The sequence below is a fragment of the Amblyomma americanum genome, chromosome 2 (assembly GCF_052857255.1).
Source record: "Amblyomma americanum isolate KBUSLIRL-KWMA chromosome 2, ASM5285725v1, whole genome shotgun sequence".
Taxonomy (NCBI): domain Eukaryota; kingdom Metazoa; phylum Arthropoda; class Arachnida; order Ixodida; family Ixodidae; genus Amblyomma; species Amblyomma americanum.
The window spans coordinates 42,568,909-42,595,383 of NC_135498.1; the positions used below are offsets into that span (position 1 = coordinate 42,568,909).

The window sequence follows — 26,475 nt, forward strand, 5'->3', positions numbered from 1 at the left end:
TCTCAATATTTTGTGTGAGAAAAATTGATTTGTTAAAGACTTTTGAAAATACATACATTCTATCACGCCTTCTATTGCAGCGCTGTCTTGGCAAAAGAAATGAAATAGCGTCGCGCGTGTAACGTTAGCATGTCTGTTCTCTCCTCCTTTCCCTTATTTTCTCCCGTTAACTGAAACTGGAGAAAATGCTAGAGAGCCGCGCCAAGTGCACGTGGTAGAGAGCGGGAGAAAAAAAAAATGAAAGCGAGATGTAAAGTAAAATGAAAGAAGTATTATTTACTGCCTTCCTCGGTTCGCAGTCACTCGGCTATTGCACACGGTTTTTTTTTTTTTCGCGGTAATACACCTCGCGGTGAACACTGTTCAGAACCGTTCGGCCCAAAACACCAAACTATTCTCTTCTTTTTTATCTCGTCTTTTTTTTGTGTTCGTGTGTTTCGTGTGTATTTGAATGAAGGCACTGGATGTGAGTGTTGATGACGTGCACTTGTATCTTTAAACAGTAAGCAAAAACAAAATGGCGGCAAATAAAGCGGCGAATTGCGACTGTAATGCAGAATTACTACTCTAGCGTCAAAAAAACGCCGCAACGAGTTTTTAAAGCTCTTCTAGAAAAATAAACGCTATGCGAAGCCAACAGATGGTGCGAAACACATGCCTCAACTGTACAGGATATATATGTATATACTTTAGCATTATCAGCTTGCCTGCAACGGTTTCTTAGCGAGCAGTCTTTGGAGCTGCTCGATGACTTCGACCACTCAAAACGAAGCCGGAACTTACTTAGCATTTTTTGTTTATCTTTATTATCTGATATTTAGGTAAAATGAACTGCAGTGAAATTACAAAAAGAAAATAATGAGAAAGAAACAAAGGGACTGCATGAATACGACAGATGGTGCGATTAAGTTGCCGTTTTCAAATGTATAAGTGGTCGAAAGTGGTCCACATTCGAGTAAGCCTTTTTTTTAGCTAAATTTTTAAATGAACTCGTGCCGTGATGCAAGACGTAATGATATCTGAGGTATTGCCGTAAGAACGCTTGAGATCAGTTTCACCTCGCACTGAAGCTAATGTACCGCCCAGTGCGTCGTTACTGCACTTACAACGGATACGGGTTTATTGTGAATCGTTTATCAGTTTATTGATCACCTGCACTGACGAATGCAGAGGGTGACTCGTCGTTATAACCCCTGCACAAAATGCGAATAGTACAGAGAACCATTTTTTTCTCCTTAACGCATCCTGATCATCATGATCATAATTAATTAAACGAGAAGAACCCACCGCTGGACAAAACCTGCAGGACATCCTCTGAAAGTGTAATTTTGTAGGAAAAGGCTATGCACACAATATATTTTGTCTCGTTTAAATACGGGCAGGAAGAACAGCTGTTTATCAGCACATGACACATATTCATAAACTGGTGGTTATTTTTTTTTTACGACACACGTCATTCATGGACGCCTTTTGTATATGGGCGCCGAGTTGCAAGCAAGGTTTAATGTCTTGACATAACATCTTACACGCATTTGATTGTTCGCGAACGGGTAGACATGTTTCACACAATGGAGGCTATGAGAAACACTGCATGAAACTGCTCCGTCGTGGTGGTGGTTATTGCCTTAACTGCACACATATTCGCTTACCACCGTCTTTAACCAGCTGCGCTCCGAGAGCGGCTTACCGAACAACTTGGAAGGCTCTGTATCGTAGACCGCCATGTTTTGCTTGCACAGAACTAATGCGCTTGGAAACAAGGTCTGCGACAATGCCATGCTGTGTGCGACTAACTCTATGTACAGGCTACCAGCAGCGGTACAGGAATAAAAAAAAACTTCTACACAACAATACAGCACGTAAGCATTCTTTTCAACTGACTCGCATCATCATCTATATGAGCTCGGACTTTGTGAGGCTGACGAGGTACGCGAATTATTTTGTGACGTTAGATATTTCACATTTTATTTTGTCAGGGAGAAAAAAAAAATCGACTGCCAGCTTATAATGACGCGAGAATGAAAAGTTATCCGTTATGTTAGGTATTCATTGGATCGAGGTACGCAACACAGGCTCCCAAACGCACAGAAAGCTGGTGATGTGCCTGCTAAATCCAGACGTGGTTTTCAGGTTGCCGCCTTACAAATGCCGCGATGGGCACATTATGACCTGATGCTCTCTCAGCTGTTCGGATCCATATGTTCCAACACAGGACCAGCCACAATATGTGACCTTTAGAATTTTAGGTATGTAGTTTAATATTTTAGGATAGTGTCTGTCGACCTCGTGATTCCGATCCGTCAATGCATTCGCGATGCCACTGCTTAAACTAGGTTCGCAGCAATAACCTCGCAAAGCGTCTATGGACTAGGAATCGTAATACTTGTCCGCGTAACAGTAGGGGCTGCATTTCCACTTCGAATGGAGAACGCAACAAAGGGATTATCAATGAAGTAATGGGTTTCACGCACACAAATCTGCAATATATCTTGTTCGAAAAAGAAAACACGACGCTTCGGCTCAAGTGAGAATACGTATTACTGCGCCGCATGCATTCCGGCCGCGCGCAACGAATTTGCGTTCTAGAGCACGGCTGCATTGCAGCTTGCCTTGTCTACGCCTGCGCTTGCATGCAAGTGCACTTCGTGTACTTGCTTTCAAAGCGACTTCAGACTGTCCAGATCTGATTTAGTTATCGCTGCACATTGAGAAGCCCCATGAGCGGGAAGTATTGCGCCCACATGTCTGTCCGCTTGGGTTTAAAACAAGTAGGGTTGTATAATAAGTGAAGCGTGTTAAAACGCGAGGACTCTAGCTTTAGCTTGCCTACTGCAGGTTACAGTTTTAACCTCAAGGTCGCGGGAGTTCGTTTTCATTCTCTCTCTCTCTCTCTTTCTCCTGCACACCCTTGCAAAACTTTCAACACACTGTCCATACACGCTCTAAAGATTGATTATGCACTGTCTACGGAAATTTTCCTTACGGCTTAAGGACAATACAAACATTGCAGAGGAGACAATCGCGATTAGCCAGGGATGACGGACGGGTCAGAACTGTATGCAGTCGAAATTCACACGTACATAATTGAATGTAAACCGTTCCGAATAATTATTTACCGTCCCCCGCAATTTTTCGGGAAAATAAAGAAGTAAATACGTCATCAGAAAGTTATGCCTGATAGCTTCTTAGGCTTTCATGCGAATACGCCATCCTTATGCGGAAATCTCTGTCTTTTCAGGATATTCAGCACTAAATGTTAATAGTTATCAGCGGTTATAGACATAGTAGGTCATAAACAGAAAAATCATAACATTCTTAATATGTCCATGTGTCATAATTGGCAGAAAATTATTTTTACTGACGGTACGCCCCTGATTTTCTGCCATATAACTGATTCCAGGCAGAGAAAACTACCGCCGTCCCACTGTTGAAGTATGGACGAGCTGGCCTGAAATGACAAAACGATGGCCGCATTACATCAGTGGCTCCGTGCAACCATGAGAATGCGAACCAACAGCAGCAATAACGTCGATACGAAGGCGCTGGCATAGTATCATTTCAAGTGGAATGACTCCGTGGTGATAGCGCTTGGGAGAACACATTTGCGGAGCTAATCAACAGTAGCAAAAACACAATAAAAAGTGCGATTGTAGAAATAGTTGAGCGATTAACCGTAGAAACGTTACAAACTGCAACAAAGGCATGACCTTCGGTTCATTAGGTACCTGTTACGCTGACCGAGGCGTGCTTGTCTGCATTCTAGTGCCGTTATCAGTTCGTTTTCTCGTGCCCAGAGGGAGCCACCAGTCGGTCGTTCCGTCATTTTAGGTAAGCTAGTCCATGGCTGTACAACTGAAGCACCACGTTAATAAAGCAAGGAGCTAATAGCCAGGAAGCGAATAAACAGAGTGAGCCGCGAGATCTCGGTACGTCGTTGCTAGTAACTTTCACATGAACTTGATGCACGTACGTGTGAATCAGGCCTGCACTGGTGGGGAACACTCCTTTTTTTTGGTCAAGGCTCGTGGGCTCCGAATTCACTGTAGCACCCACGGCTGGTTATTACGCGTGGATTCACACATATACGACGGCACAGGCAAGGACAAATACAACTTCTTTGACGACACAACGCGACGTAACACACCGACGCTCCTGAAAGACCGTACTCAGGCCACGCCACGTACAGACACACTGTCTACGTCACACAGCTACAAGCAGGCGTTTACGGAGGAACCGCGAGGGGGACGCCTTGACACGCACAACCAGCTACGTACAGACGATAGTCTACGCTCTGTTTTTTTTCCTGCACACTCTAACGTGACGTCGCTCTTTCTATGAAAGAAATACCGTGTACGACGAAGTAAAAAAATAATAAAGTCAGGGTGAGTATTTTTTAGCGATGTTTACTCGTTTAATTGCCTCAGCACAGCTCCGGGTTCTTTTGTACGGCTGCTAAGGCTAGCCAGCATTAAAAAAATACGAAGGAAGGATATGGCAGCGCAGATGAAAAAAATGCGCGAGCTTCGGTTCAGGTCCGTGACGCATTAACTTATATATAGCTCACCCTCAGTACAGAATGTTCTGTCAACTCATTTTTGTGACAGGAACAGGAGGTAGAAGTTCACCCTGGACTCACAAACTAGGTCTTACGACAGGCAGCCTTGATTTTCAATGCTATTGATCTCAGCGAAAATGGGGTGAACTATATTGGGCGAAGTACGGACTTTTGATCGACTGCAAGGAAATATGTATTGATTAACAGGGGCTTATGAAATTACGCTGGTTCATAGTTTTGCCGGCGCCGAATAGGACTGAGGGCGAAACATAAGCGAAGATAACATACTGTCATTTTTTTTGTTCCCAAGTTATGGAAGGAGCCGCTGGTAAGAAACCTAGGGGTTGCCTTACTTTGCGTTTTTTTTAGTTTTACTTTTGCATATGCTATTGAAGGCTACTATTTTATACACTTCATTGCCTAAACTAAATGTCTGCAAGTAGGAATATATCTCCCCTTTACCTCTGCATCATTCAATAAGAGACACCAGGTTCGAACCTTGTGTTGATCAAATGCACATCATCAACACTCGGGCCTTCTAACTGTGCTCAACCACACACCCTGTCGTAGTGCCGGCATTACGTAGATCGATAATTCTTCAGTAAATGGCAGCTCAATTTAAAAAAAAAAGGAATAAATAGCACCTTTTTTTTTGCTCCATAAATTTCACAGCTGCGCTGACCTTGTCTGATTTTAGCGTTTCAGGGAGAGCGACACACTATCTACTATACGTATTTTTATTTTTAAATCTCACTATGGCTGGCATCTATACTTCCATCGCTACAAAAAGAATGGTCAAGACAACAAGTAGTTATGTGCCAAGATGCCTATGCTTGAAAGCTGCAGAAGTAAATATAAAGAAATAAAGTTTTAAGCATCGCCACTAGCACACGTATGATCTGCACAACGCAGCAAAAGCAAGACTGATAACGACTCACCAGAAACAAGGAAAAAGTAAGAAGCCTAGCACCGAGAATGGGGTGGAGGAGAGTGTCTGCATGCAAAAGACAGGTGAACCGAACTTCACATGCACGTTTTGTACTTGTGGTGACTCTAAAGTGATCCTAAGCTTTATTCGGGAGCACTCGGCCGCGGCTAATACACGTTGTGACGGAGGTTATGTTTACACTCGCTATTCAACTATGCACACAGACACGAAATACCAAAGCACGATGCCCAACGTTTCTTCGCTGCGCTCCTTCACGACGCTATACTTGTACGGTTAAAGAAAGTTGCACCTGCGATGAGTGGACGCGGCTTCCAGGAGGCTGCTATGGCCGTGTAAATCAACGCAGATAAGTGAAAGTGCAATGTACTGGCATGTAACTGCTTCAAGTCAGATTGCGCTCTCTGAGGTACAGTCGGGGACAAAAGTTTCTGGACTGCTTGTGCCGCAATTAAAGCCCATACGGATCGCCTTGACAGTTGTGATCTCCAGCCGGGAGCCAATAATAGAGCTATCGGTTTCGTCAAGGCGCACGCGGTCCAGAGACTTTTCTCCCCGACTGCACGTCCCAAGTGGGTTTCCTTCCAAGCCATTTAGTGCACAGCCGCAAAAAGCTGCTGCTAAAGCAGCTTGACTGGGAAATGCCCTTGTTTGGTCAGCCGGTCGTTTCACTTACCCTCAGTTAAATATTCGGAAAATTTAAGCCCCTTAGCTTATTGAACAGCATTTCGTTACTGATGCAGTTAATTCTTTTAGAGAAATGGCGCCTCCAGGTATTCGACGACTAATCGTTAACTCGATGAAACGTTGTGGCGTCGCTCTTTGATAACACAACGCCGCAGGGAGGGGTCATGAAGCTGTCCGTCAACCCTGGTGAATCGGCGAAATATAAGTAAATCTAGGAGTGACAGAAGAAGAGAGAGAGAGAGAGAGACATTGCAACGGCCTCAGAGGCGCTTTACCAGTGCTACCGCACCGGGAGATACACGATCACGAAACATGGTGGCAAGCGTCATTAACGCAATCTCGATCCAAATAGGCGACCACTTATCATTCGATTTGCTGACGGTGCGTTCATTAGGTAGCAAGATATAAGATTTACAAATGCTTTTCGACTCGGTATCACCAAACGCAGTCAAACGCTGTGGCACTGACTAGCACGGAACACCTTCAGTGCGTGGACAGAACACTCGTTGCCTGTGTTTTATGTTTTAAAGAGCTCAGACGATTGCTCTACAGATGTCTAGAGGCCAGAGGTGTGCCGTTCCTGCTGCTTGAGAAGACGAAGCACTGACGCAACATCTTCACAACGCTATGCAACATGTAGCGTTTCGTAATTCCTGTACAAACGCCGAAAACCTTGATTGCAGCCGGCCGGCACTAAAAGCGACCGCACCAGCTTGGCCACATCAAACTTGGAATGAAATCTAGCTCTAAGCTGACGCCTATGCCCTAATGTGGAGCACCCAAGTAGCTCGTTAAACACAGGTGCGTACAAGAGGACGCCATTGAAAAGCTGGCTGCATGCTAAGTGGAGTTACACCATCCGGACGTCTATCACATGCAAGCACACCAAAAGTACGCGTTGTTCTCAAGAGAGTTTGCTTACGTCTTCGTGGAAAACGGACAACTAAAATTGTTTTTGCTTAGAAGCACCGCCTACGTAAATATAGTGACGCTGAGATGTACAACAATGCCTGCAAAATAAACTGCCAGAACTAGATAAGAAAGGGACAGCGTTATAATCATTAAAAAAATACCCCAAGGCTGCAAGCTGAACACGCTGTGTGTGCGCCTCAACAGAGAATAGTCTGGAACTACGCTGCAACAGACAGACAAGAATCGTCTTCGCATATAGCTGCGTACTGTACATTCAAAGCGAGCTGCTCAACGCGGCGTAAACCTGTGCTTTCTGAAAATATTCCGCGAGACATCATACGGTAGAGAGCTAAAGATTCAACACACGCTTGCTGAGCTCAGCAGCTGGCACAAAGCGCAATCTTTCACACAATGTAATCTCTTGAGCTAGTAGACAGTTTCTTAGATTATAAAGATTGCCTAGATGGTCCATTCGGGTTAATCGCTCCATCTCGTACAGGCTTGAACATTTCCCCCATATGCACACAGGTAGTGAAAAGAGCAGTATTAAAGCAGAAGGTCATCGGAGCCTTGCCAAAGCGTTGCGCTGAAACCTGCAACGCCCACCAAAGCTGCGAATCACGAGGGAAATAATAACGACGACGACAGCTTCAACAAATAACTCAGCTCGCCCGTACCTAGACCCAAACCTCGACCAAGACGCAGAAACACAACAATGCGCCGGACCACTTAACTCTGAACGACCAAGCACACTCAGTCAAAGGCCGTGCATGTGTGCTAGTTCCCACTAGCGTTCTCTAGGAGTGATTGCCGAACCGAGGAAGGCACTACATACTCTCTCTATAGTGAGACTGTGTGTGTGTTTTCTCATAGCACTAGGGCAGACTCCAGATGGGTTCCGTGTCAGGTATAGATATCGCTACGCTGTCTGCCTTGCCCTGCACCGCTGAGACGGTCGTCAGTCCTCCCGTCGATCTCGCGATCGTCTCGGTCATTGCCACTGTCGTCCTCGTAGAAGAAATGCATTGTTGCTGCTGCTGCTGCTTTTGTTGCGGGCTGGACGACACCGCCTCCTGTATCGTCGTCTCTGTCGAGGATCCCGATGACGACGTGCCTCCGGCGCCGCTCGACGAGCTTCGTCTCGTTAGGGACAGCTGTGGCGTCGAGGAGCCCACGTCCGCTTCGGCGAGGCAGTTTTCGCTATAGCTCCGAGAGCCACTGGAAGAGAGCTTGAGGGGCGCCCTGGCCGCGTCGGGGTGCGCCGAGCCGACGCCGCCGGCAGCGCCCGGCCCGATGTCTTCCTTGATGGTGGGCAGGCACGGCGTGGATGGCCAACCCGCCATGTGCGAGAAGGACGCCACCGAAGATGTGGACGCCTGCTTTTTGAGCACTGCGCTGCCTGCACCGCTGGTGGTGATGGTCGTCTGCGCGCGCTGAGGCGACGCAGGGGGAGGTTGCCAGAGGCACTCGTTGGAGAAAGAGGTCTCCTGGAGTCGGAGGTGGTCGTCCTCCGGTTCGCACTCTTCGTCTAGGCTCCTCCAGGCACCCAAAAGCTTCTGCTTGTCGTTTCCCAGCGGCTGCCCAGCGAAGAAGGTGTTGTGGCGCTGCCTGGACTGCCAGAAGGCGCGCCGCTTGAGCGCGGCTCGGGACGTGCTAGACCTGAGGTGGTCGCTGGAGCTGCTCTCGGGAAATCCCCCAGCGTCACCGGGTTCGTCCCCGTAGTGGTTCTGCAACAGGAGCTTCTGCTGCCGGTGGTACCGAGGCATGTCCAGGGAGGCGAACCGGGTCAACTTGGGTCTGGAGTCCGTCGCCGTGGTGCCGGCCTGCCGCCCGGCGGCCAGGCTGCGCAGGAGACGGTCGTCTCGGAGGCTGTGCTTCCGTCGCAGACGCCGCCTTCGCCCCTCGTCCTGGGAGCTGAAGGGCGACGAGGTGGTGGTCGTGTGTCGCGCGTGCGGATCGACGCCGTGCGTCAGGTTCATCGAGAGCGCTCGACTCCAGGACAGAGGATCGTAGCTCGAGTGACGGCGGCTTCCGCCTCCCTGTTGCTCCTCCTGAACTTTCTTCTCGAACTCTTCTACCAGCATCTGGACCTCCCAGTCATCCGAGTTGGTCGACGTCGGGGGTCGCGGGTAGGTGAGTAGCGGTGACGTGGCACTGCCCGACCTCACGGGTGGGCTGAAGGGCACCGCGAGGTCGGGAAGCGTGGTGCAGCTGCCTCCGCTGCTCATCTTGCTCATGCTCAGGCTCAGGTCCACGCTGGTCGCCTTGGAATGGTCCTGGCTGGCGGGGAACTCCAGCTTCCACAGGTCTTCGGGCTTCAGCCTGGAAGCCGCGACCTGCCGTCGGACGCAAGGCAACGAATCAATAATGGCGAAGCGCTGCGGCTAGATGCGAGGTTGAAAGCTTACGCGAGAATTGAAAGGGACCCGACCGTTTGCATTTATCACTGTGCACTTGCGAGAATGAAGTGGGTACTTAATGGTTAGTTAGCGACGTGATGTTACAGAGACGCTTTTAAATGATAAGTATTCCAAGACCTGCTGGCTAGTGTATCAAGCAGCATGTATGAAGAAGAAGTGGAATAAGAAGCGTAGGCACCATTACTACGACGAACTGCAATGCGTAAAAAAAGAACAGGATTACAGAGAAATGTAACAAACTGGAAGTAGCAGTCATACTGCGACTGACGTCGAACTTCTTTGCATATTACAATACCGGTCTATTTCCTGCCATGATTTAGAAGTGTTTCCTCAAACGTGCCTATAGTCGGATACAATTCAAGAACGACGCGGCTTTTTCCAGTCAAAGGATCCCCTTGCAGCCAATGGCGCCGGCTGATTCTGATGAGCCTGTTAGAGCGACAGTGCAGGGAGTGGCCGATGAAAAGGGACATTCCCTTCTTCCATGGTCGGGGATAGTCCCCTCCCTGCATTGTCACGCTGCTCCATGCATTGTCACGCCAGCAGGGTCATGCGAATCGCCCGACGCCATTGGCTGGAAAGGGATACTTTGACCGGGAAAAGCCGCTTCGTTCTTGAATTGTATCTTACTACAGGCAATATACGAATGCTTTATTCCAACAGCTCACTTCATCTGATTAACCAAAACATTCCCTGTGTAAATTTTTGTGGGCGCATCAAAAGTGCTTGAAGCATCCTCGATGACGCTGGTTTCGTACACGTTCATGGCATAAGGCACGAACGGCTGAGAAACCTTGTTCATATCCTGAAGGCAAGAAAAGTTATGAAGGAACACATTGCAGAGAACGTTCCAGTCTTTTGCGACAATATGAAGCGCTGGCCAAATATTCAGGCGTTTAGGACGTTTACCTACTTTTGTACAGGGTACAACAATGCCATGCCCTGAATAGCTGTGAGGGCCCACATCCACACAGGTTTTCACGGAGATTAATTTTAGTCGTAATTAGACAGAAGATAACCAACTGATATATTGACAGAGTACCTGCGCCCAAATATATTCTAGCGTCGGTTACTTACCAGCTTTATGTCCGGTCAAGAAGCAACTTGCTCAAGATTGATTTCGGAATGACTTGATGAAGACTGCTATCTAAGCAGGCGGTTTCGAGTCTACATCTACACTACGAGGGCACTTGGAAAATGCGAACACTACTTTGGCGTAGATTTAGGAATGCGCTTCTGATCGCCAGGCCTACGTACACGTTTGTTGCAGGGCATGCAGGCAATGAGGGTGTAGGGGACGGGCAGATCATCGTAATGATGGATCGTTATAGTCGACCTCGATCTGTATATATGCCAGGGGTGCTCAGTAAGTTATGTATCATCGGCTATAGCCTTTTCATTAAAAGATGAATTAAAAGTTCTTACGCTTAATTTTTAAGTATAGAGTCCCCAATTTCTCGCAGAACATCATTTTTTGATATATACTCCAAAAGCTGCCATGCACTTTCTCTTCTGGGAAATAGCAAATTACAGACTTTTGCTTCAACGAGATATCTTTCAATTACGTTACTCTGTAAGGGTTACAGAGGAGCAGATAAAACTTACTGAACAAATCTCGCAGCGAGATAATGGTTTGTTCAGGGCTTAAAAAAGAAGACAAACCGCTATAGCAAAATCTAGAATGCAGATTTTCGGTTGGATAAAATTTGACTCTTTTAATCCTGATAATCTTGCAGCTTAAAGTAAATGGAGGACAAGTGGTTTTCATTCTTGTGGTCCGCCATCGAATCTTCCTCTAAGGCTTACTGGCACTCATACCTGTTTGGTTTAGCTGGCTTCGTTCATGAAGCAAACGGTGTGTGATACACTGCCACACATAAAGGAGTCATAGAAGACCAGGAATTCGGTAACGGCGTGGTTCACGGTGCCAGTGGGCATTCCCGTAAACCTATGGCGTGTGTGAGGGGGCACAGCACCAGAAACGGAGTATCCGTACTGGTAACTCGGCATACCGTTTTTTAGCGCAGTGGAGTACGGGCTGAAGGAAATCAGCCAGACCGCGATATAAATGGCGAATTCGGTCGACTGGCTTTTGAGCCGCTTGCCAAATTCTTGGCTGCGACGTGACATGAGTGATAGGCGAGGGGCCGATTCGCAAAGGGTGTCGACTCAGGCCGATGGCATTTGTTAGAAGGCAGCAATACATGGTTCCGCCGCTCCAACGCGGCCCCAATTTGCACCTGACATGGGAAGGTCACGCGTCGACTCCTTCTACACCAAATAATTACAGTTGAGGAACTGAAGAAGCACGGCAGCTGAATAACGCAAACATGGCGACCGCAACAGAATCATCTAGCTTGACTTCTACCATGTGCGAACTAAGAGGCTGCGAGGACACAAGGGTTGGAGGGTGAGGGCGACACAAGAAGGGCAAGCCTTTCTCTTTTCTTTCACTGCGGAATATTGGCGCACTCCAAGAGAAAGAAAGCTTAGTAAGGGATTAATCACTCCCGTACGTACACCAGTATAGGGCGGAATTAAAACGCGCATGCGGTAGCTGGCTGGCCGCTTTCTTTTAGGCTGCAGGCCCCTGACTAGTCACCATCGTTGTATTGTTTTGATTGGTAACCCTGTGTGGAGAATTAAAACTTAAATGCTCATGCGTGGTGACGATCTACTTCTCTCGTGTTCTTTTTGTTTTCGTCGCGGAAATACCGTCGTTTAATTTTTAATCGCTTCTTTTTAGGGGAGTAATTTAGCGCTGATTAGAGAAGTTCAGCCAGTTAGTAAACAAAAGAAGCTAGACCCTGGAAGTGCTAGCCTAGAAGCAGCAGGAGGATTTTCACGCGAACAGCCTCTCTCCTCACGGAGTGCGCCCAGACTACGAATTAGGTGAGCGGCGTGGCGGCGCGGGTGGTCGGCGGCGGCCCCACCACCACGTACCCCACACAGTGCGGAGTCGGAGGCCAGTGCCGAGAGTGAAGGTTCATGCCACGACGAGCTGTGTGGCGTGCGGTGCCGGTGGTGCGAGCGCGCGTTGGGTAGGCTGGGTCGGGGCCAAGAGTACAGGAAGGGCCGGCCTCCGCGTGCTGACACGTGCTCGGCGGCGCTGGGCGCGCTGTTGCCGGCGGAGGCCGCCAGGCGTCCCCGTTCCCCACCGGCTTCGTCTTCCTCTTCTTCCTCCTCCTCCTCTTCGAGGAGGGGATCGGCTCGTGCACTATCCACGGACTCGTTCTGTCATGGGGAGGTGGGAGGTGGGGATGTTTCGGGGTAGTGCACAGGCTGCCGCTTCAGGGCTCACACACTTTCAAAGGGGCAGAGATATAAAACTTGCGTAGTGCTTTTCTGATTTAGAATGCTGCGTAAGACGTTAGTAAACATGAATCGCCATGCGAAATTCGCCTAAGCTCAGTGTTTAATTTGTAATCGAAATTAATCTTCCATATAGTTTCGGTTTTGCTTTCGGCAGTCGAAAGAAGGTTGCGACGACAATTTAGCGCCAGATCACATGAGGCTTAAAAACTGCAGTCTAATGGCTCTTTGTTCCCTTGCTTCCATTCCGACTTCTGGAGCAGTTTAGCGCAATAATTTAAATAAATTAAAACGACAAAGTAGCGCTTATATTGCTGTTTTCGCATGCCTCACGTGCTCTCATTCTCGATTGTGACGTCGCAACCATCGCCTAGCAACTGAAACCTAAACTATAACTAGAGGGAAGAAATTCAGGTACAAATATTATATTGAGCGCTGACGAATTTCTCGCAGTGCTCTATGTTTACTAATGTCGTACGCATCATTCTAGAGCAAGAACACACTCCGATAAATTTGGTGTCTCCACTTCCTTAGGAGCTTTTTTGCCCACTTTTCCTTTCTTTCCCTCTATGTCACAAGTAATTAACATCGGCATCATCATCGACATGAGCAGTAGCAGCAGCAACTAGACTGAGCACACATACGGACAAAGGTCCATTCTAGTGACTACAAATGAACCTTGTCTTAGGCACTGGTATGTAATTACCCTTGTATTTAGTCATCGTGTCTATAATGCCATGCTAAAAATAACATCGGTTGTCTGCTGTGAGCATGGCATGTAGTGCTCTAATTTATTTACTACTCTGAATATCTGGATATTCGACTGCTCTGAATATCTGAATGTCACTTACTTGCGTTCCTTCTCTATTCTGGGCTTCTCTCTGTGCAGGAACAGTCACATTGTTAGTTTTTTTTTAACCGCCCGAACTAGTGTGCGTATGTATCCTAACGCCAACTGTAGAGCTCTTGGTAGTGCGTTGGTAAGCTTGCTTATAGGGCGGGCAGCGCCTCAGACCCTTCATTGTATCTTGTTCTTGCGGAAGCCCATGATGATGGCCGATAATGAGGACTGTGCTCCAGGGTTCGTTTAATTATACCTATTTTAGTCGAGGTCATCCAAGCCCTAAATTAAAGACGTCATCAATGTGACTGACGCAGCGCAACGGGCTAAGACTTTGTTGTCTGTGGCATTGCTTGAGAGATACGCTATTTTTATCTTACTTGTCAATAAATCCACCGATGTTTATTTGTCAGTAATTTCCTATCTGTTTATCTGTCACTAATGTTCCAAGGCTATTCCGTACTTGAGACCAAAACAATAGCCCAGTCACGTGGTAGGATCTACGTTTGGTCTCTGGTGAGGTAGAGGCTTAAGACAGTGAGCAAGACCCACTGTCTGAAGGATCTAGGTTTCCAGGAGCTTCAGAAAGTATCGCTAGATTACCAGAAAGCAAGAGCAGAGGGCCAGATTACGTCTAAAACTCTTTGATATTCAGGAGCTGAACTAGGATAAAGTCTCACTATCCATAGTTGATACACTTCGGTCATAAATTTTGTTAGTTCACAGTTTAGTTTTGTCTTTACTTAAAGCTTTAGAGATTAAGCAAGGATTAATGTCTACAGATTCTCAATATAGCCAAAACGCTGTGTTCAAGAAAAGGAATGGTGGGTGTTTTTATGGACGTAGATGATGGCTTGTCTAATTACTGCCATCACGAACAGCCTGCAGAGCCAAATTTACCACTCGGCGCTTGCATGCGCACTTGTTCTACTTGGGGTAAAGGGGCAATCAAAATGCGTGACTGTAGACTGTGGTGTGACGATGCAGTAGTCGGTGCAAAAGTGAAATACACCGTGCAGCTTTAAGTGTTTTTCTATGTGACTTTTCTAGACACATGCACATCTGCAGTGAGCGTTCTTCGTTGATGGACTATGTGCGAATCCAGAATTTGAGTTTAGTTCTAAGACGCCCAATGCTCTAATGAAGATTCTAATGAAGGCTCCAATGAAACTAATGATGACAAAAGACAAATGGCTGAGTGCGAATGAAACTGGAAGCTGGCATTGTTTTCAGTTTTTACATTATATGTGAAGGTACTTAGGCCTCCGTACACGCACATTTTTGTACATTGTACACGAAACGGTGAACCTTGCGTACACTGACTTCGTACAGAACAGGTGAAGAGTTCCCCTTCGTGCACTCAATCCTGTGACGTTTGGAACTTGTGTTTCGGTTGTCGAATTAAGAGGTGGGTTCGTTAGACACAGAACCCTTGATGTATATACGCAACGAAGAATGCCCACGTGTTATTTTCTGTAAAGGTGTGTAATCATTCGGGAGGGTGAAGTGATAGTGAATTCCTATCTATGGTCAAGGTGAAGGACACAAAAATTAGGTCATGCATTGTAATATTTCTTCATGCACAAAAGTTTAGTCTGAGGCGCGCGTTCAGAGGTTAGCCTTGCCTTTAGCATTGTGACCTTGGTGAGATGATGGACAACGCGTTGTCCCCCGAAAATGCAAGGTACATGATGTGATCAAAAAAGCTCAGTGAAGTTTAAGATCATGTTATAAACTGTTTCACACTGACTGCGGCATGTCTACTCCGCTCAGAACTGTAAAAAAAATGAATGTTTTGGTTGAAATGTTCCGCATGGAAATGGAACGCAGAAAACGTGCATTTGCAATCAAAATGTTTGCAGAACGCAAGTTTAGCGAAAAAGTTTATTCTGTTTGCAGCCAAGGCTTATTTCGTTTGAGGTTTAATGGTGCTCTGTGCAATGCGCACAGACACAATTAGGCGGCATATATTTGTTCCAAACCGAGCAAAAGGACAACTATGAAATTATGATGTTTCGCAAATTCCGCATTCTATAAACATTTAACCGCTCGTGTACAGTCGTCAACGATTGAAGCACAATACTTAGAGCGCCATGTTGGGCATATTTGGCACGGTGTGATTCTTACTTCGAATGTTCGCGCCAAAAATATTTCAAATAAAAGATGTGAGCGAGTTGTCGCTAACCTTACGTATTCAAATGATCCTTAAAAAATTACGCTTTATCACGGCGCAAACTTTAGCAACACTTTCACAGATGTATTAGTTTGCTTCATTCGTTGGCGACTTTACATGAATAAACTTTCAACTTAGGTAAGAATAAGAGATGTTCAAAATATTGAATTGAATCCTGTTAGAACAAATACTCTGTTAATATATACTGTAGGTCTGAGTAAATTGATTGCTGATTGGCCACGAAGGACTGAGCTTACCGTAAGCATGAGATCATCTTCGTCTGACCATGACAAACTGGTGTCGCTTAGACTGCTCACTTCTTCGAGGTAGCTGACTTCCCGCTCCAAGCGACTCAGTTCTTGTTCCTGGTGGTAAAGGCCGGACAAGAAACAGCGAGAGCATATAAGTCGCTTGTCGCCGAGGATTGTATGCCTGCATCATCAGTTAAGCATCTTAGCCATGCTGTAACAGCGCGACATTCGACAGACCTAGACAAAGGAAAGTTACACAGCGCTGACTAACAACTGAGTCCTTTATCCTGAAAGAGCTGTTTTATAAGCTGCGGACAGAAACGAGCATAAGTAACGAACACTCCTAGAAGTTAAAAAAAAAGTGTCTATAAACGTTTTAGCAGATATCGCCGAGAGATTTGCACTTTCCTGAGCCATTCATACAAACGACGAAGTGACGCTAAATCCGGTTTCAAGTTGCGACATACTGCACCTTCGTTATATCCGATGTGTTCGATATATCCGGTTTCATGTTACGACATATGCCTTCTAAAGCACCCTCGCTTCGTCGGGCTAAGTGGACGGGTGGTTAAGGCGATGGACTGCTAATCCATGGGCTCTGCCCACGTGGGCTCGAATCCCAAGCCTCGTTGAAACCTTTCCTTTCATTTTATTCCATTGACAGGCGGAGCGGACACTTCTTGCACACGTTTCCTGCGGACAGTTCTTGCGCACACTGATCAGCCAATAAAGGCTGTCGCCTTAGAAAGTTCTTTCTGAATAAAGGATTCAGCTGTTAGCAGCACTGTGTTGTCTTGCCTCTTTCTTTCTCTCTCCTCTTTTGCGCTGTTACCGTATGGCTCATTCAAACCAACTCGACCAGCTACTCGAGAAGTTAGATCTTATTCAAGGTGGCCGAGGTTAAGCTCCAAGATATGGCGCAAGATTTGCCTCATAAACTATAGTTGCATTCGCGAGATTCGCATTTTTACTGCGGTACTTACCCTGATGAGCAGCTTCCTTTGGAGGTCACATATCACAGCATCTTTTCTCTTGAGGTCGTCTTCTAAAAGGGCTATCTTATTGCGTAGTTCATCTTGGGTTTCGTGCTGTTTGACAGAAACAGAAAATAGTAGACGTTTTATTAGGAACTGTGCCAGTATGTTCGTCGCAACACTCTACAATCCGTGTGCACGACAGTCTGTTAGTGCCTGAACCTGAACTACTTGCACGAGCGTTTCTCACGCTCACTGACTGCTTAGAAGAAGACTACCTGATACTTAAAAAAAGATTTACTTTTTTTTAATGCGTAAAACGAATGTCCTAGTGTTCGGGAATGAATTGATGTACAGAACTGTCTCTTGCAAGCTTTCTCCGAAGCAATTTAATAATTGCTTTGCTTCGTACAATGGAGGCACTCCCGCTGTGTTTCTAACAGGACACTTGCAGCTTCTACTCGTTCGACGAGCCGCAGGGAGTATCGTAACGTTATTTCAGAGACCGAAGCTCAACCTCAGCTTCTTGAGCTGAAAGCTGCGTGCTTGCTTCTGAGTACGTTGACGTACCATACTTCAGTGTTGGGAACCAATAGGCTTTGTTTCGGCATCGCCGCGAATGATGTAGTGTGGCTAACGCTGACGAAAGTAGTTACTTCAATATACGACCTCTACTTTTTCCAGCGAAAGCAGTCTAAAGGTTCCATTCCTCTTTAGTAATAATGGTGCCTTCTCGCCCAGGGTGTCGAGGATAAGAAAACATTGGGTCCATATAGATACGTAGACTGCTATACAATCTAGTTCGGACCTGAATTCCGAGGTCTTCGATGCGTTCAGGTTAGTTGGTGAGAGATGACCGGGACAATGAACTGCCCGGCAGGATGCATGCCACTTATCTACACACACTCATAGCGTCACAAAACAAGCCCTTAAATTTTGCCCTGCTCGTATTGTCTGCCTCATTGTAGTCAAGAAAGCGTTCTGAAAGCCTTTCATTTGTTGACTTGGTCAGCGCATGTAAATCTTATTTGTAATTTGTAAGAAATGTTCTACAACCAATTTACTCTCAGAAAGAAGCTCTTATTGTCTACCGAAAGCCGACTTCGGCTCATCCAGTTGTGGCGTTGGAAAGCGGTAGGCGAAACACGTGGGAACATGCGAAATAGCTAGTTATTCTAAAGACAGACCATGGTTATGAATTCCTCAATTGAACTGGAGCCCGCAATGAGTTTGATGCTCTAATATTGACGACAAAGTAGTACGTTTTTAATGGCAAAAAACAGTACGATCTGCGATTTCAGCAGCCTATCATGACGTCATCATCATCAGCTTGACTACACCCACTGCAGGGCAAAGACCTCTCCCATGTCTCTCCAATTCATCCGATCCTTTGCCAGCTGCGCCCACCGCATGCCCCACCTAACTTTCTGCCGCCCCCTGCTACGCTTGCATTCTATTGGAATCCACTCCGTTACCCTTAAGGACCAGTGGTTATCTTGCCTTCACATTACATGCCCTGCCCAAGCCCATTTATTCCTCTTGCTTTCGACTAGAATGTCATTAACACGCGCTTGTTCCCTTACCCACTCTACCCGCTTCCGGTCTCTTAACGTTACACCTATCATTTTCCTTTCCATGGCTCGCTGTGCTGTCCTTAACTTAAGCTGAATCATTTTCGTTTGCCTCCAAGTTTCTGCCCCGTAGGTGAGTAGCGGTAAGGTACAGCTCTTGTACACTTTTTTCTCATCATGGCGTATACGAGAGTAGATATTTCTCAAAACACAAGAAAACTGACGACAAGCGGGTACTGTGCAGCGCGGTATGAATTCCTAGCCCTAAGTCAATATACGTAACCTAGTACTGACGGACTCAAAAGTTTGCGTGATCTGCGATGTGTGGCGGAGCGAAGCATAACTGCATCGCTGCGCCATCTGCCGTCACAGAGCATGGTGTCAGGGCTCATGGTAAACCTGCCTCGGCAGTACCCAAGGGAGCCCCGACACCGCCTTTTGTGACGGCAGATGGAGCCACAATACAGCTTTGCTTCGCTCCGCCATGCATCGCTGATCCTGCAAACTTTCGCGGCCGACAGTACATGTGCAAACTAAAGGCACATACAGAGACGTACTGCATGCGCGGCACCTCTCACCAGGTAAGTCTTGAAGGCGCTCTTAATGTGCTTCATGGCGGCGGCCACGTACTGCTCAATGCCGTCCTCCTGCGTGAGCAGCTCCGACACAAGGCACTGCTCCAGACCGTTCTCGGGCGACGGCCCTTCAATGATCACTTTGCGAATCCGACCTCTGGCCGGTCCGCCGTTGGGCTGGGCTCGACTCGACGGCGGCGGTGGCCTCCGTGGCGCTGCCTGGTACGAGCCGGCATCCGTCGAATCGAGCTCGACGGCTTCCATTCTCTGCAGCAAGCTACGTCTCGCCGCGTGTCCTTCCAGGGTATTCCTACTCCACAGCCTGCTCCTGAAAGACTGCTGAGGAAAGGCCGTCGGCCCGGGCGGCGGTCCTAGTCTCGCCGTGACGTCCGGTTGCTGCAGCGGCTGCTGCTGCGGTTGGTGTTGCTGCGCCTCCTTCTGGATGTCTAGACTCCCCGATTCGGCAGAGCTGTGCTGCGCCTCTTCTAGCGTGTCCAAGCCGCCGCCGGTTCTTTGCTGGGACATGCTGAAAACGCTTACTTGGGGGTCTAGTACGGCGGCGTTTGTCACTGCCGCCGTTTTATACGCGCTGCCCCTGCGGTCCGCCGCGGGGACACCGCCGGCCCCGTCATGAGTTAGCCTCGGTTTACTCTCACACGGCTCCGACTTGGGGCTGGGACTGCGAAACACCTCGTCCTCCAACTCGAATTTGGGAGACAGGGCCCTCGGAGCTGCCTTGGTCCCCGCTCCGGCGGCCGCGGAAGGCGCCGGCTGGGTTCGCGTTGCGGAGGACGCCTGCGTGGGAGCCGCCGTCGCAGCGTGCGGCGACGTAGACTCCGATGGGCTCAGGGAGAGCGTGTCTGGTCGTGGTGGCGAGAGCTTTGTGGACACAACACTACTACTTGAGGCACTTGGTTTGTCCGCCGCGGCCACCGAAAGGGAGGCGGTGGGCGGCGCGGTGGTCTGGAGTTTGGTTTCTTTTTCCTTCTTCTCCTCCATGGCTTTCAGCAGGAGGACCCTCTTGAGGAGGGGGATGTTCTGGTTGGAGACAGCGTCGGCGGCCGAGTCGCTGGGCGGTGGGTGCACCTGGAGCGTGACGGTGGGTGTCTGCTTGGCTGACGAGTCGCCGGGCATGAGACGGTGCAAGGCGTCGGCGAGGCTCTTGCGAGGAGTTGCCGCGGCCTTGTCCGTCGACCTGCCGGCCGCCTCCGAGGAGACGCTTCCCTGCAGCCTCGAGAGCCTCCGTCGCTCGAGCAAGCTGGAGTGCGCCGTCGGTTCGAGACGGGAAGGGGAGCGGTCTTGCTGCGAGTACAGCTCGCGGCGTGAGTGCACTCCACCCCTGTCGCTGGTCGCGTGGAAGGGCTTGGAAGGAGTTTCGGCGGGGGCCGAAGATTTGGCGGCCTTCTCGGCTTCCCGGAGCATTTTGATGCGCGTCAGCAGTGGAAGCCCAGCGCCGATGGGTTGCGCCGGGGAGCTGCTGGTTTCCTGGTTGGCCGTTGGAGTCAGGGATGGGCCCGTATTTTTCAGCGCGGGTGGTCTCTTGGCGAGGTCGGCCAGCTCTTCTTCGCCCTTGATGCATGATATGCTGGTGACGAGGCCTGCGAGGAGTTAAATGGGGGGATGTGGATTGCGACACAAACTGATCACCTCTTTCATGTTGTCGTAGCGGTTTTTATAAAATAAAAATAAAACAAAAGTGAAGGAAAGGATGACAGCCGGTGGAGAAAACTGGGGTTTTAAGCACCTTATCTGCGGCTGGCGGATCATAGGTAGTTTGGATAACGAGAAATGGTTAAGGGGCCGGAAGGTTATGGTTTATGGTTCATGGGGGTTTAACGTCCCAAAGCGACTCAGGCTATGAGGGACGTCGTAGTGGAGGGCTCCGGAAATTTTGACCACTTGTGGTTCTTTAACGTGCACTGACATCGCACAGTACACGGGCCTCTAGAATTTCGCCTCCATCGAAATTCGACCGCCGCGGCCTACATCGAACCCGCGTCTTTCGGGTCAGCAGCCGAGCGCCATAACCACTGAGCCACCGCTGCGGCTCAAGGCGGAGGTTATACTAGACAACTATATACAGCCCAATTTGGCACACGCATTCAAAAGCACGCATAACAGGGAAATAATAAGGCAAGTCTAAATTGCTATACGTTGAACAGTATAGAGCCGAGGCTGTGAAGGGTGGTTGGCACGTATTCTGTGGTAATTTTAATCATTCTCAAGAGGAAACTGATTGATATACGTTATAGAGAGGCATTACTGAATGCGGCTTTCCATTGATCACAAGGGCTGAGAGGCTAGCGCTCCTGAACCATTGCCTTTTGCTGTAAGTGATATAACTAAATAAAAGCGCGGCTATAGCCTTCGTTCCAAAATACGATTTGATAAAAAGGTTACTTCAGCTGTATTAGCAATATCTGGACAACAAAAGGTGGAGAACAGTCATTTATCGAGTGGAATAGCACAGGTAGGCGCCGGAGGCCAGGCTTTCATACCTTTCAGGGCTTGACCACCTTGCGAATCCTGGCGGCTGTGAAACCGCCTGTAAAAGTAGTTAAAAATTAAATGCAATATAATGGACCTTAATTGGTTCTGCGGGCAATATTTTCACTTAGTATTCTGATTTTACCGATTGTGCGAAAAATATTTACGTTGTAGAAATAGAGAAACTTCGGAAATACTCCTGTGGTACTTTCACTACACTGAAGTACCGCTACCCGTAAGTGCAAAGAACACATGTTTCCTTGCGCTACACCCGTATTATACATATGTATTTTTTCGATGTACTTGCTTTTATGGTTCCAATATTTTTCGCAGGGTACCGCTAAACATCAGCAAAGACAGTTACGCCTGTGTGCTTGTAAAATTAGTTGACCCCCAACAGCGCCTGCAGTTTTCTAGTTGCTCATAGCGTAGTTTGGCCAGTCCGAACATTTTTCAAAATATGATCCCGTCCTTTGGACGTGGCCACACCCAATACAGCGATCACATAAAACATCGAAAAGAGACCTGCTCAGTGAAGCGTGATGAGAAGTGCAGCGAAGACGGGCAACTCGCCTTAGCAACTTCTGTAAAGACTTGGTGACTGGTGTCGACGGAGTCGCCGCCTCGCTGTCCTCTTGGTGGTCATCCATGGAAGACAGCACGGGGTCCATCTCCAGCTGGATGTCCGGTGGTTTCTGGGTGCTACCAAACGACAGAACATTCAAGAAAAAGATAACTTGCCGACAATATTTATTCATTACTTGTGAATATTATAGCCTTCACTTGAGGGCCAACACAGAATTTATTGTTATTACAAACGACTGTGTATGTGTGTGTGTGGGGGGGGGGGGGGGAGCATGCTCATTACTCAGAACTTCGTGCTGTTAGAGCAAATGGCGCACACGTGCGTACGCTACTGCCGGCTTGGTCGCGTCTGTGTCTTCCTATCAATTACCAATAAAGCGCTTTACCGCCAAGTGACGAGGTGAAAGAGTTTAAGATGAAAGAACATTTTCTTCAGGTGCATATACGAATGACACGTAGTAAATAACACCTACTCGACCAGAGCCTACATCCAAAAGGAAACGTGCTGCTGTGTGGCTCGCATGTTGTGCTTTATCACTCAAGCACTCTAGGGAAAAGAAACAGTTAGGTTCTCGGTTGACTGCACCATACCCGAATAAATGAGAGGCTCCTCCCAAGAACAGCCATCTCCCGCTTACTGCAAAACGACCGCGTCTTGCAGAGTGCTCTAACCGCCTTCTTTTTACTACATTATCCTTCATAGTCATTCGCAGTCAGTTTAGGTCGATGCAAGGACAAGGGCCTGCGGCAGTTATCCCCCACTGCCATATCCTCGCATCGGTCACGGCCACCTCATAGCTGAAACTTCTTCGTATCGTGAATGGCGATGAAAGGAGGAGACTCGATCCCTTTGTTTTCACCTCGTGTGTCACTCTCGATCGATGACGTTAACCCTATGAACCCTCCTCAGAAGCCTTCTACATCTCCCTAGACATGCCAAGCTGGAAGTGTCGAAGGGGCGCGTAGACGACACTGGCGCTTACGTGGTGCTGGTGCGGCTCCTGAGAAGCTGCCTGAGGTTCTTGACGTCCTTGCGGAGTCTTCGCATGGCGTCCATGGAGCGCTGGCCTCTCGAGTGCACTGAGCCCTGGGGCGAGGCCGAGCCGTCTCCGGCTGCAGCCGTCGCCGTGGCGGCGGCCACGGGGCCGTGGCCGCCAGCACCAGCCGTGCTTCGCGAGATGATGTCGTCCGCTTTCTTCACGGACGCCGCCAGGCGCGCCTCCATGAGCCGCTTCCGACCCATCGCCTGCAGGATCTCCTGCGCAAGCGCCGAGAAGAGCAAAGGGAGGGAGTCACACTCTACCCCGACCACGATTGTCACCCCTATTGCTGATTTCACACACCGCAGGGAGAGGAGAAGGTTCCGAAAGAAGAGAAGGCGTAGTAACCGCCTTTGAAAGTTGCCGGCCCAAGAACTTGAAAGGGATAAAAGATAAGAAAACAGGACAATTTGTTTATTAGTTGTCGTTACGAGGGAAGCCTTATGTCAATAATGATCTGTTATTTTCAGTATTTTCGCAGTTGTAATGCTTGTTTGGTGTGTTCAGCAAACATTAGCTGGTCGGCTAAAGTGTCGCTAGAGATAGCCACATAGAAAGTTGAGAGCGAGAAAAAAGGAGTGATAACGTAGGGCCTTTGGTTTGAGTCCCAGGCTGCTGTGTGTGCGGTTGAACCGTGCAACACAGCTCCTAAGGCGCTACACAGCCAAGGTCAAATGTTGGTCAAATGTTTAGGGGATCCCCCAAGGTGGAGTAGATTTGTAATAAGGGAGTAATTACTGAACGACATCCACCTGAGCGCAGCCATATGGCTACGCAGGAAAGCTATACAGCTTTCTCAGCAACTTCGTAGTTAAAGAAAAATTCGTCCTGCTCAGGGGTTCGAACCCGGGACCACCGCTTCACCGGAGCAGCCGCTCTACCATCTGAGCTAACCGGGCCGACAAGCTTTTGGTAGGGCGAGAGCGAATTAATCAGTAATTCAAAGTTAGAACTGTGTCTCAACTCTAGGGCTCTTGAGATCTCAAGTTCCAAAAGAACAAGGACGAGAGGTCTTCTTACGACTCAGCTATACAGAGGTCTCCGGGTACAATAACAGCCGCACTGTAGGCCTCAGCGGCAACACTGCAAGCTCGACAACTCTTGACGGAGGTCGTACACATGTAAGCGGCGAAGTTTCTTATGTAATGTCAGTGTTGCTAGAAAGTTTTTTACGGATCAGTGTTCTGACCTTTCCTTTAAAGTGCCTCGGCTTCCAGCTATTTTTGCCGGCTTAACTTTCGGCTAAAGAAGCAGACTTCTTCCTTTCGTCTTTGCTTTCTATTTGGCGCCTTGTTACACTTGCATTCTACTTGCCACATCTGCTGTTCTGACCTTTTCTCCTGAGCAGGTTCTTTCTCGAAGCCCCTTCCCCCCCCCCCCCCCCCCCCCCCCCGGCATTGCCCCAGTTCCTCTTCTACATTTCCTCATTCCGCTCCCTCTTTCCAGTGCTCTTTTCTTGGCCTTCATAGCGGTAACGCCATTCAGTTAATGCTCTTCTCCTACGCAGTGCCAAGAGATTCGTTGTAACAGGAGTTCTTTTCGAGTACGGAGCCTGTTCTCGATAACCTTCCCGGATCCTTGTTACCTCGCGTTGGCCCCAATCCTTAGGTGCTCGGTGAGGATCCTCAACCACAAGGTAATACACTTACGGCCTCTTCCCGGTCTGCCTAATCTGATTCCTCCTTTTGTCTTGCTCTCGCCGCAACTAGGGTCTGTCTAGGAAGCGCCTAAAGTCAGATGGAGCGGCGTCATATCCGTGAGAACAGCGCACAGGACGCTGTGAAAGGCGGCCCAACGATGTTCTCTTCCCTCACTTCCGGAAGTGTCGTACCAATCACAAATTTATACCACCTACAAGGGTACAGTATAATCTATGGATGAGTAAAAATAAAATTAATTATAGTTCTAGCGACGAATGTTTCGGCAGTGGGGAGGTTGATCGACACCCGTTTTGTAGTCTCCAAGGAACTAACGGCTGAAATTTGAGGGGTTAGTGTTTATGGCAGCGCAGTCCCCACGGGACTAACCGCTGTTGCAGTATTACTCGTAGTTCTCATATACGGATTAGCGTTCATTGGACGGAGTTAAAGGGGCGGAAAGGGCTGGCGCTTACTTTATTCGCGTAAGATATGTTGACAAGAACGTGCATCGAAAGATAAGCTTGCCGAATACGGGGTCCGCGAGCGATTGATATTCATGTGCACTTCGACGCACTCTCTAAGTTTCTGGGCTAAGTGTTGCTGCTTCAGATACCTAGACGTTCGCCCAAGCATACTCGATAAGAATACGTAAGGGCTTCCAATAATAGTGCATGCCAAACAAGGGTGAAACACAGCGGATGAGCGTCTCCTTCCCTCTCGCTTCCCCTCTACGTCAGGCATCACCTGAATTGTAATTTTCACTCTTTAGACTTCGCGATGCTCATGGTGTGACGGTGGTCCTAAAAAAACGGAACGCTGCGGCCGGAACAGCACGGCAGAGATCAGCGCACCAGGAAAAGAACGCGGTAACAATGGGCTACTGTTCCCGACATAGCTGAGCAAACACAGTGCACGAGATTTCATTATCTGAACCAGTAGCGTTGAACTTTTGCTTGCCGTACAAGTCCACGATCACTGCCTTTACATGTTCGTGCTCCGTGTTCAAGCCGCTATGAATTCGCAGTCAAACGCATCCATTAGTTACCAAGCCGGCAAATACCAATAAGAAGATCGTCCTCCCGACGAGTGCCCAGAAAATATATCGCTTTTTCCTACCTAGAACCTCTTTTTGACGCCGAGTTTTCCGCTCATAATACCCATCGCCAACTTCTTTCTTGCCTTTGCGCCGTCCTAACATTTTTTTCTTCTTCATATCTTCCCTCTTAGTATACGGTGAGGATGATTTCACACAGTCTAGGTTTTCAGACACACCAAAAGCTTTAGGCTCCTTTGGCATAGCAAAGTTATTGACGAAATACGGCCGCGAAATTTTGGTGCACTCGGTTCGATGGCGCAGAATTCACGGACGTAATAAAATAGTATTAAATACATTTTGCCGGTAGCTTTAAACAGAGTAAACCCACAGAGCTTTCCATTTATTTTAGAAATCTGGTTACAGTTTGAAGAAACCCAGGATTCTACGTCGCTGTGAACACGCGAGTCTGT

The 26,475-nt window shown here is 48.1% G+C and overlaps 1 protein-coding gene across 1 annotated transcript in view; it reads right to left on the bottom strand.

Moving 5' to 3' along the window:
- Positions 1 to 26,475, bottom strand: part of LOC144119656 (uncharacterized) — a 591,617-nt gene continuing 565,142 nt past the window's right edge. The window contains exons 15-22 of the mRNA XM_077652222.1: positions 23,273 to 23,547; positions 22,278 to 22,406; positions 21,716 to 21,762; positions 19,221 to 20,815; positions 17,081 to 17,185; positions 16,104 to 16,211; positions 12,464 to 12,754; positions 1 to 9,436 (exon numbers count right to left, since the gene is read on the bottom strand). Coding sequence (XP_077508348.1) covers positions 7,976 to 9,436; positions 12,464 to 12,754; positions 16,104 to 16,211; positions 17,081 to 17,185; positions 19,221 to 20,815; positions 21,716 to 21,762; positions 22,278 to 22,406; positions 23,273 to 23,547 — 4,011 coding nt within the window. The 3' untranslated portion in view covers positions 1 to 7,975. The remainder of the gene's footprint in view (positions 9,437 to 12,463; positions 12,755 to 16,103; positions 16,212 to 17,080; positions 17,186 to 19,220; positions 20,816 to 21,715; positions 21,763 to 22,277; positions 22,407 to 23,272; positions 23,548 to 26,475) is intronic.